Source organism: Mytilus galloprovincialis, chromosome 4 (genome assembly GCF_965363235.1).
Source record: "Mytilus galloprovincialis chromosome 4, xbMytGall1.hap1.1, whole genome shotgun sequence".
Lineage (NCBI taxonomy): Eukaryota > Metazoa > Mollusca > Bivalvia > Mytilida > Mytilidae > Mytilus > Mytilus galloprovincialis.
The window spans coordinates 2293417-2305744 of record NC_134841.1 but is presented as its reverse complement, the minus strand read 5'-3'; the positions used below and the strand labels follow the sequence as shown (position 1 = coordinate 2305744).

Here is a 12328-nt window from a genome sequence, read left to right as displayed (position 1 = left end):
TGGTACACCTGGGCTGCTCAAGTCTGAGCATTTACTAAGATCAGAATACTGATTTTCTGTATCTATTGAGTATGTGGAGTTGAATAATGATGTTGAAAAATTTGGCATACCACATTGTAAGCACTCCCACGAGATGTTGCTTGCATCCATAAATTTGTAAATATTTGAGTGTATACCTTGACAGTTAATATGGAACCAGGTATCACAGCTGTCACAACATACAGCTTTGTGCTTCCAGGTAACTGCTTTGTTACAAGTACCACATGGCCATCTAGGACTTCTAGGCCCTGGGTTTGTTTCAGTATCGAAGGCATTTGCAAGTAGGATTATGAATAAATATTTATTAACTGGTCTGCATTTGTTTACTTTTAATTTCAGACTTGCTAAGTTTGTTATTGAACTGAGTGTTTTCTGATCATGTGTATGTTCATTTTCCTCTTTTTCAAAGATGGTTTTGAAGTTTGCATGGTGGCATATGAGCAATATAAAGGATGTGATCAGTAAAGTATAGTAAAGTCTCATTTTAATTTTGTACAATAAAATATGTTAAATCTTTAATATATATACCTTTGTTCACTTTATCTTCGTCTCCCCGGCTACCAAGGAGTACAGGAAATTGAAATAGCCATGTTAGTATAAAGGAAAAGTAGCAGAGTGTTGTTATTTTGTTCTGAAGATTTTCTTGTTTTGATTTCTTTTATCAACTTCCGGTTTGATCATGTGACTTTTATACTTGTCATGTGACCGCTTTTGGCGGCCTTAGAAACAAAAAAGATTTGTTTTGTTAAAACTAATAAATACAATGTACATTCACTATGAGTGTTTTGTAAAGGGTTATCTATCAAAATGGAACAAAAAATATTAAACTAGGGACAATTTGAACCTGTAGGAAACCTAAAATATTGGTGAGTATCGGAGCTGTCAAAATTTTACATGTTTATAGACATCGATAGAGCTATAAAACTTCACACATTATTTGATGAAACGAACTTATTCATTTTTATTCATTCAACTTTTTCCTTATCAAATTGTCATCTAAAAAATTAACAAAAGACTTTTATCCGAGAAGCAACGAAATAATACTAGGCGAGTCCGGACCGTGACCTGAATTAACCCCGGACTGGGAGTATACGAGTTATATATACATATACTGTATTAAGTGTTTAATTGAAAGATTGTATTTCCATTTTTCATTTTTCTTTTTTCTTCATTTATGTCTCTATTTCTGTAGTTATTTGACTATGATCGGAATGATCAATAAAAGACACTAAAGCAGCAATCAACCATGCAATACACAATCTTGAACAGGTGAGTCCGGCCTGTGACCTGACATGACCCCACACTAGCTTGAAGTTTTCTATACCTGTGTGTCAGAAATTAATTTTCATTTCAAACACCATAGATGAATATTATAGGACAGACAAGGAACAACCAATGAAATGCATATTCTATGCTTTTAATAAAACTTGGGTCATTCGATTGTGTATGAAAGCTCCAAGTGATTGTACAGAAGATGTGCAAGCGATTGTACAGTCAATAAACATATCTAACATAGAGAAAAGGAATATATTTGGAATTCTTCGAGGACAATGGCTTTGAAACTTTCAGACAGATGAGACTATATATCAGAAAAGGTACACGTGAAAAGTCTGGTAGAAACGATTGTTATTTCATTTTATAAAGCTTTTCGTTAGAGATTTTTGAAATATAATATTTTTAACGTTTTCCATAAAATCGTGGTTCATGTTAAGATTGTGGTCTTACTTATACGTTAAAATGAATAATATGCATTATAATGTAAGTATAAGTCACTGCTTAAGGTTATAAGCAAAGACAGCCAATGTGATATGTTGTAAGCACGCTCGTCCTAAGAGTAAAGAGATTCGCCTCAGATTTGTTCTGCATTTGTTTCACTCATAGTATCATACTAACTTAAGTTTTAATGTTTTAAAACAATTTGAAGATAAAAAAAACGCCCCAAAATATGTACAAAACAGACTCTTTCGTTCATTTCTTTTACAAAAATTAGGCAGTTAGTTTTCTCGTCTAAATTGTTTTACGTTGTCATTTCGGGGCCTTTTATAGCAGACTATGCTTTTGCTTTGCTTTTGAAGGCCGTAGAGTGACCTATAGTTGTTAATTTCTGTGTCATTTTGGTCTCTTGTAGAGAGTTGTCTCATTGGCAATCATACCACATCTTCTTTTTATATATTTCAATCATATAACAAGACATCAAATTGTTATTTTGTGTTATTGTTGCATCTATAATTCTTCGCAACAATTAAAAATTGTTCATGTATTTAAAATTTTGTTCAAATTCAATGGAATTTTGTATTTGCACCGGCTTGAAAAAATAAAACCATATAAAGAAGCAACTTCGAAAATCTCTGTACTTTAAGCGGCATTTCACATGAGTAGAATATAAGGTCAACGTTTGAAACTTTCCGTGGAACAGCGTCAAAATTGTCGTTTTATTAGGAACGTCGTGTAACGCTAAGTGGCACCAATACCGTGCGTAGCGTCTGACATACGTCTTTCGGTAGATGGGATTTTAGCACTTACGGATGGTGAAACCAACGCACTATCATCAAATATTTGTCTATCGTTATTATGTATGATACAAATGTGTCACAAGTAAACTGGTGCAAATAATTTCCGAATATTGGCGCAATTGATATATTTGAAAGAAAAAATGGCGCAAATGATACCCTTGAAAATATTAACTGTCACAAAAGGACTACTGCCAACTATAGTCAGTCGTTTTTAAACTGGTTTTTTTTCTAAGTTTATGATTCAAATACATGTATGGGATTATAAATAAGATTATTTTTTTAAATCATTTCATAGTTAAATATCATTTTGTTCATAACACTTTTATGTAATACATTTGTTTATGATTCGGTCCTTCCCTAATTTGATTATTAGTATGACTAACGGAATTATTGCCAGAGTTATTGTGAGGTGACATGACCAGGTATTCTAGTGATTTCCTGTCGGACTTTAAAACACATATAGTACACAATTACGTAATGCGTGTTCATGCATCGCGTCACTGCTGCCCATATAAACTACTGTCACGGTATATTTCAGTATATGGGGCCGGTTATACAGGTCTGATTAATTTTCATAATTATTATATATGTAATGCATCTTGTTTATTTCTGCCAAAATTAACTTCCTTCTGAATAATTTTAATAAAAAACGGAAAAAATAATTCTATGAAAATCCACTTTCTCCCTATAATTTATAAAAAAATATTTCCATGTTTTTTAAAGTCATTTGTAAACATTCATACTGTATGTATGATTTTTTTTTTTAAAGTAATTGCACAACTGTCAATTGAAGATACAGAATCATTGCAAGGCTAACTTGCATGCTTGTCTTCTCTTCTAGACTATACAAGAGTAAGAGCAAAATTTGATTATCTTATCATTATTATAATGTACTGTGTTACAGTTCTCAAAAAATTTTCTTCCTTCTCCTGATTAAAAAAAGAAAAGGTGATTCTAAGAAAATTCATAATTTTTACCCAGTCCGGGTCCGGCATTCAGTCCGGGTCCGGCGGCCAGTCCGGGTCCGGGTCCGGGTTTCATACCAAAGTCCGGGTCCGGAGTCCGGTCCGGTCCGGGTTTCAGTGCGTACCGTAATTTATCCGGAACAGGTGCTCGGAATATTTTTACGGGTCGTATGTAGAAGAACACCGGTTTTATTTTTTCTTGGCAACTGTATAAGACTACACTTCAATTCACACGAATTATGATGAGTGCTATGTAATGTATAAGTGACAATGATTACGATAAGATATATCACTTATTTACGTCCAATTTGCAACATCAGCAAGTTCAAGGCGGCCTTGCAAGTTGCTGGAACTTCACGACCCATCCACTTAAAGTTAATTTCGACAAGTGTTCTTAATAATTGCACATGGAGAAGAAGTTTTTATTCAACAACAGCTGACAAGGTAAGCTTATTTTTGTTTTTACAAGTATCGAAATCCACTGTATCAGTTGTTTATTTAATGTCAATATTGAGAACGATAGTTACGGTGTCGATTAAAATTTAATCAATTATATTTGATTGAGGATTGACTTAACATGCTGCATTTAAAACAGAATGAAAATGATGTTTGGTTTAAGGTATATACAAACTGTTTATATTATTACTAACGTTAGAATATATTTTATTATGATACATTAAACAGTCTTCTTAACTTTTTTATGTCCACCTGTATACGTATCATTTGCAATTTACATTTTTATACAAAAAGAAATAAGCATACAATTTCTACAAATAATTTAATAAATTTCACATTATTACCATCATGATACACTTATGAATAAAAATAAGAAAAATTGGACTACATTATTGACATGATTGAGGATATAAACATGATAAAAGACAATTGCTTGTAACCTTGTTTGTTTACAATTACATTTGGGTCAGAGTTAAATGAAATAATCAATGACAACACATACATGTATACATTTTTTGTACTGTTAGTAATGTATAGTTATGTTTTTGGTCCCAGATGGTAAAAAGTAAATCTTTAATGAAAAGACACAAATCCTTTTGATATGTATATGTTACAAATATAGGTTAAAATTGATTTTCTTTTATAACAAAACGTCATGTATAAATTTAGAACACTGTAATCAGTTGAACAATCAGGTTTTTTTTAACATTATTTTAAGCATTTTAATAAAATTTATAATTAGATAGGGAATGAAGACTTTTAAATAAATAAAGTGCAAGTTTAAACATGTAAATCATTTGAATTAGGCATTCTGATTTGTTTTCCATCTACTATTAAAGAGTTATGCAACTTTGATTCCTTAAAAACTATATAAACTTGGTTACCAGGTGATAATGTAAGCACTGTTTGAAAATCTGTTGAAATTTAAACACAATGTCATTGATCATAGAATACTGGTCAAGTTTGATTTTGCTGATTTTCCCTATTTAGGTTACCTTAAAATTTAGATTTTTACGGTTCCATGTACATTGTACTATTTAGACAATGTAAAATTTTAACCCAATATTCTGAAACTTTGTTTTGCAATTTACCACTACACTAACAAGTTTTTGTGAAAGCTTTATTCACTAGATCATCTATATAAATTCTAGTTAAAGTTTACATTCATGAATATTGTTTAAATCAATCTGCATCCTAACATATTGTCTTTATCTCATGACAGGAGTTAATATTTACTTTGTACATAAATTATTTGACTTGTGTGTCAGTTATACAGTGTACTATCTCTCATAATATGAATATTTCCTAATGATAATCATATGTATAATGAATATGTTCTTTATTACATGTTAAAGATGGAAATTCTCTTTATATATTGTATAGACATGTGTCTATTGTTGAAAAGCTTTATTTTTCCCCTATATGTATAGCTAAGTGAAAGAAGTATAGAAATTAGCATTTATTCAAGTATCAACCCCTACCATTTGCGTTTTCTTGGACAAGCATATTTTAGTTGAATAATAATGGTCTATAAGCATGATTAGCAGTAAAATTTATTTCATGTTTGAACCAGTGGGATTTTTTTAATTCAATTTGACTTTTACATAGAAATGCATTGTAACCAGTGGTTAAAAGGATTGTGGTCTTGTTATGTTACCAAAAGTAGAAATAATTGTGATCTGAGGCCATATACACACAATCCCTTATTATTCATGTAAACTAAATGCTAAAGCATGGTAACCATTCTACATTTTCTTTTATAAACTGAGTTTATAATAAGATCATGCATGTTTCCATTCTCAATTTTATGAAATATTTGCAACTGGACATTAAGCAACCAACAACCTATCAATCAATTTAGATCTATATTTTCAAGGTCTCTCTGAATTTTAAAGCAAAATTACAATCCTTTTTTACTAAATACTTTATTCTCTTTAAAACAAAATGTTAACAGATCTAGAGAACATATAAATTATGTAAATACTAATTATATTTAAATTAGTCCAATTTGTTTCAATTGTTTAAATCCAGACAGTTTATGTATTTTATTACTAGAATGCCAGGTAATAACAACATATGATTATACCTGTCTGCATCTTCTAACCATATTCCCTGATTGGGTGTTTTAGATAACTGTAAGATATGTAATGATAACATGTGATGGAAATTAGATCTGATGATGTTCAACACATGGATTCTGATTGATGTACCGGTATATATTTCAAGAATAACACTATAGTTTTGATGTTTTACTTTCCAGGGGAACCAGTTTAAAATGGCCAACAGTGACCAGGTACCAGAAGGTATATTGTTGGGAATAGGGAATCCTCTACTGGATATTACCATTAGTGCAGACCAGAGTTTCTTAGACAAATATGGCTTACAGTCAAATGATGCTATCATTGCATTGGAAAAACATACAGCCTTATTTGAGGAAATGGTGACTGACTTTAAACCTATTTACCTCGCAGGAGGAGCCACTCAGAACAGCATAAGGGTGGCTCAGTGGCTTTTACAGAAGCCGAAAGCAACCTCATTTATTGGTGGTGTTGGAAATGATCAATTTCATGAAATTTTATTAAAAACTGCTGAAGAAGTTGGTGTGAATGTTAAATATGAAATTCATGATGATAAATCGACAGGGAAATGTGGTGCTATAATTACGGGGGAAGACAGGTCTTTAGTGACAGATCTGGGAGCAGCAGAACATTTCACAGCAAACTTTTTAAGTCAACCAGATATATGGCAGCTGGTAGAAAAAGCTCAGATTTTTTATATCGGTGGATTTATAGTTCCTGTTAGTTCTAAAGCTGTTATACATGCAGCCAAGCATGCTGCTGAGAATAATAAAATTGTTGTGATGAATTTACATGCTAAATTTTTATGCGAAAAATTTGCTGATCCTGACCTTAACTTGATGCAGTATGTGGATGTGTTATTTGGAAATGGAGACGAAGCCAAAGCCTTCGGTAGTTGTTGTGGATTTAACACATCAGACATTAAGGAGATAGCACTCAAAGCTCAGGCACTGCCAAAACTTAACGAAAAACGTAAACGAATGATTGTTTTCACTCAGGGTAAAGAACCAACCATACTAGCTCAGGACGGACAAATTACTGAATTTCAAATTGTTCCAGTGAAGAAAGACTTAATTAAAGATACTAACGGTTGTGGTGATGCATTTGTTGGTGGATTTTTATCTCAGCTTGCTAAGAACAAGCCACTTGACGTTTGTATGGAGTGTGGGTTTTATGCATCTAAAGTTGTAATTCAGCATTACGGATGTAACTTCCCTGACCACCCACAGTTCAAATAATAATGCATCTAAAGTTGTAATTCAGCATTATGGATGTAACTTTCCTGACCATCCACAGTTCAAATAATAATGCATCTAAAGTTGTAATTCAGCATTACGGATGTAACTTCCCTGACCACCCACAGTTCAAATAATAATGGTTATTTATAGGGCAGTTTTTACTTGAAGTCTATCAGACATCTGATTAAAATCAGATCAGCATCTTTAGTCTGTTAGATTTGTTTGTCGCTGGTGTACAATCTGAATCTGAAACCGTTCCATAAGAGGTTGAATAACTTTGTATGCAAATTTTTATTAAACCAATCACTTTAACCTGCTGCCACTTTGAAAACGAATATTTACCCCAAACATACATGACATAGATCATTTGTAGATTGACATATCAAAATAAAATTTTACTGGTATATGATTAAATGTTAAACAGACTTGTGATAAATAACTTACAAAATGAATAAAACAATGAAACATAATACTGCTTTGGTAAGTTGATAAATGGTAACATTTAGGTTGAAATGAAATAGAAGTGATTGGTGAGGACATAGAATTTGTGGTCGATCCAGGGGGAGGGTTCTGGGAGTTTGAAACCCCACCCCCCTCCCTCGATCCTGGGTTGGGAACCCTCGTTTAAAAATACTGCTAGGTTGATAATCCCCTGACTATATTAACAATATTTGGCAGAAAAAGCCAACAATATCTTGAATAAAATTGAGAATGGAAATGGGAAACAGAATATGCCATAGAGACAACTGACCAAAGAGAAGAAACAGCCGAAGGTCACCAATGGGTCCCTAACGCAACGAGAAAATCCTGCACCCAAAGGCAGTCATCAGCCAGCCCCCTAACAAAAATGTTTACTTGTTCAGTGAAAAATTCTGAAAATGGATGTTATACTAAACTCCAAAACAGATATGAACTAAATTGAAAAACATACAAGACTAACCATGACTAGCAAAGGTCAGAGGCTCCTTACTTGGGACAGGCACAAAAATGTGGTAGGGTTAAACATGTTTTGTGAGATCTCAACCCTCCCCCTATCATGCCTATATATACCTCTAGCCAATGTAGAGTAAAGAAACACACAGAAATATGCAAAGTAAAACTCAGTTGAAAAGAAGTTTGAGTCTGATGTCAGAATAGGTAACAAAAGAAACTAATCAAATTAACAAAGGACTACTATATTTATATTAAAAAGTAAAAACTGCAGAAAATTTGGAAGAAAAAGTTTTAATTTGATGTTAAGAACCCCTTATGAAATGTTTTCAGATCTTGCACTATTGTTAAACAAATCATATCGAGAAGAGTGAACGATTTGACTTTAATCAGATTGTTCTAGGCATGTGCTAAAACGTTGAGTGGAGTGGAGTGGTGTAGTGATGGAGTTGTGGAGTCATGGTGTGAAAACATGGTGTTGGGAAATGGAGTGTAGTTGAGTTGTGGGGTTAATATTTTTAAATGTTTGGTCTCAACTGCATTCATGTCCATTATACCAATATAATTACGCTTAGATGTGTCATGGGTATGCTTTAATGTTATATCTCCAAACATGCAGTCACACATATTTAAAGATGTTTTGAAATGTATAAGATATATATTATGCACCATCATGCAGTGTTAGCCCGAGTAGTTGTATATAATTTAAACCACAAAATATTATGATTAATGTTAAATGATAGATTTCTATAATTTAGGAGGGAGTCTTCCAGAAATTTTACCTTAGTTAAGGATTATGTACCCTTGTGTTGATTCAATGCTAAACATTGAAATTTTATTAAATCCACAGCCTTTTCCTGTGTACTCTCATATTTGGCTAATCGGTGCTTGATACATAGAGAATTATTGCATGCAGTGCTAGCAACGATTTCCTTAAAACAAGTTTATAAATTTATATATTGGTCAAAACAAATATAAATATGGACCAATTCAAGTACACCTTCAAGGGTGCACTCGACTTTAGTGACTTAGCATTAGTTTTTTTTTGTATTTAAAGGTTGTTTAGGACTTTTTGTAAACAATACACGCTAGCACATCATAGAAAAACAATTCAGTAATCTAAATTTTAAATTTTATAACCAAAATCTCTGTATTAAAGTCTGAGGATTTTCTACAAATATCTTGGTTTTATTTGACACAAAATCCCCTTAAATAAAAATGCTTTGAAGGAAGTTTCCCCTTGGTAAATGTACAAAATGGCCCATCTCTATTATTCATTATCTTTGCTGTTTTGATATTATTGCAGTTTGAAAATTTTGTAATCCACATGGCTACAGAAGGGGTCATAAACCTTAACAACATTCTGGTGTAAATAATTTTACATGCAAAGTTAATGTAATAATAAACTACAAGTATATTAAAAAATATATATTTTATTCTGAGGTTAAAGTATATTTAATGACAGTTTTATGGGTTCTATTGACAGTTGACGGTGGTTAGATACATTTTCATTATCTATCTTCAATTGGAAGAAACAATCTATTTTAAATGATGAAATCAAAGTGTAAATACTCACTGATGATTAAATTTATTAAATCATAGTCAATTGTTTACAAAAATATTAAGGCCTAAAATAAAATTTCATTTGTTTGGCATTGCCGCCCGACCCACTGAAAAACTTGCCGCCCAAATAATTTTATTTGCGTTTCAGAAACTTATTTTTTTTTATTTAAAAAAATCGAAATTGTGCCGGAAATTGATCGTATCCGTCGAGTTTGTTCCTGGCTTTACTTATTTCAAATCATGATCTTAAAAGCGTTTGCCTTACACTGTATTGGGAGCAAACATTTAAATGACATGGAATAGAAAAAGTCTGCCAAAAGTAATGTCAAAGAGGCCGGCAGGGGAAGGCATCTCCCTATGCTGCAATGCATTGGTTAAGGGAGATGGATTTTATCAAAAATCAAATTTCAGCTATTCTTTGAAAGAAACGTTCTGAGAGACCTTGTAGAGGACTCAATTTTATCTTTTGTAAAGCAGAAACAGATGATTTCTGCTTGACTTTGTCGCTTCATGAGATAGAAGTTTTTCACCGGGACATCACAGAACAAATATGCGTGGCTCTTACATTTGATGAACTTATTAAATATTTGAAATTTATCATTGACAAATTTTCCCTTGAACCAGAGAACAAAGTATTTACTACAGTCAGAACCACAATGATGCATTCAAGATAATTATGGCTGTAAGCACCAAAGCTTAAAGACCATAATGATTTACAGGTTTATAGTAGTTTTGTACCAGTAGATGCTAGCCTGGAACAAAACATACATATTTTAAAGACTAGCATCTTGTGTCAATTGAAGTACTTCCCCCTTTTCTTGCCTTTCTTCTTAACATGAATAAGATAATTCTTAAAACATAAAAGATACTGACAGATTGTCTGTCCTGCTGCATATTTCCATTTTGAATTTATCATACGTTTTAAACCTATCCCTGAAAAACCTTGCACTTGGATAATATTAGTATAAACACCATGTCTATTTGTGCCAACCTTCCAAATTTTTAATATTTTGCTATCCTAATTTGGAACAGATCCTTTATCCTCAAAACTTATTATGGGAAGTAGGCATGTTTGTATGGTAGTTCGTCACACCTTACATGTATGATTACTAGCCTCCAGGTATTGGTTTGAGCCCTAGTTGGGCAGTTGCAAAATTAAGGTTTGATTTTCATGTCAGATGCGATAAGGTTAGTCAGTTTAATCCCACAGGTTGGCATTTTCCTTCAAGTACTACGGTTTAGTACGGCACTAAAACTGACTGCCATGAAATTACCCATATGGTGTAGAAAGTGATGTTTATAAAACCAAAGCAAAGTTTTAAATCTTTGTCCATTTGTACAAGGGGCCGTAGTGGTTGAGCCATTTAACTTATGGTAATTTTACCAAACTGTGACCACAACTTCAAGATGTGACATCAGGCCTCTGTTCAATGGGCAGCCCCACAATAAAAGTTCAATTTTCACGTCATACATTTTATATGGTTAATTTGTCAGTTTCCTGCCTCAGTTCTGTGTTTTTTTCTGGGTACTTATTAACTTTGCCAATAAAACTGACTGTCTTGCATGAAATAATCCATATGATGTAGAATGTGACATTGATGGTTGACCCCTTTCAAAGAAACCACCAGCATGTACACATAACAATGCTGCAATGCTTTAGACAACATTGATCTGGAGACTTCATGATTTACATGTATAAGGCTTTTAAATGTAAAAAAAAAAAAAAAAAAAAAATCCCTACCTACCTACCCACCTGCTGATAGTGTGGGTCGGCAATGCCAAACAAACAATTTTTTAAGGGTGGCCTAATAGTTTTAATATCTTTACATAGGCGGATCCAGGGGGCTGGGTGGCCCGGGCCCCCCCTTTCGTGGGAAAAATTTGGTTGATTATATAGGGAATCATTGAAGCATGACTGGAGCGGGCCCCCCCTTAGGAAAAGTTCTGGATCCGCTCCTGCTTTATGACAAGATAATTTTTCAGTCACTAGTTATCAAATCTTATTGACCTGATTGATTCAGACATATTTTTCCAGGAATAAGACATACATTTTTTAACTAGGGGATAAACCTGCCACAATGTTAAAACTAACATACATGTAAGCACAATGTACATTTTAATAAAAGTTTTGTGAGCTTGTCCAAAATTAATTTAAATAGCATAGGCTACTTAACCTTTGCTTTTCTTTCACTGCTTATAGGAAATATACTTCAATTCAAAACAGTAACAAAAAAATTAGATAGACAACTGAGCTGACATAAAATGCTACCCAAAACAGGGTCCAACTTTGATGAATAATCAAATATGTCTAATGAAATATATATAATCACTCCACTCCACTCCACTCCACTCAACCTTTTAGTACATGCCATTGTTCTATTAGTATAAAGTTGTTAACAGGGAAACCTTTTGATATTTATAAACATTTTAAATTTATAACTTTAATTACCAATTTTTACAAAGGGGGTCATGAAGGTTTACATTATATATTTATTTACAAAAAAAAAAGAAATATTAAAGAAAAGATATAAATGTTCATGTGTGAT

General features: G+C 32.7%; 2 protein-coding genes across 5 annotated transcripts in view; both read left to right on the top strand.

Annotated features, from left to right (window-relative positions):
• Positions 1 to 12328, top strand: part of LOC143071114 (large ribosomal subunit protein uL24m-like) — a 42180-nt gene that overhangs the window by 17245 nt on the left and 12607 nt on the right. The window lies entirely within an intron of this gene.
• Positions 3684 to 8098, top strand: LOC143071113 (uncharacterized). 2 transcript variants are annotated; one of them, XM_076245209.1, is made up of 2 exons: positions 3684 to 3961; positions 6234 to 8098. In XM_076245209.1, the coding sequence occupies exons 1-2, from the start codon at positions 3788 to 3790 to the stop codon at positions 7287 to 7289; spliced, it is 1230 nt and encodes a 409-aa protein (XP_076101324.1). In that variant the 5' UTR covers positions 3684 to 3787; the 3' UTR covers positions 7290 to 8098. The 2 variants fall into 2 exon arrangements, with proteins under 2 accessions (XP_076101324.1, XP_076101325.1); XM_076245210.1 differs by lacking the exon at positions 3684 to 3961 and adding an exon at positions 4072 to 4136.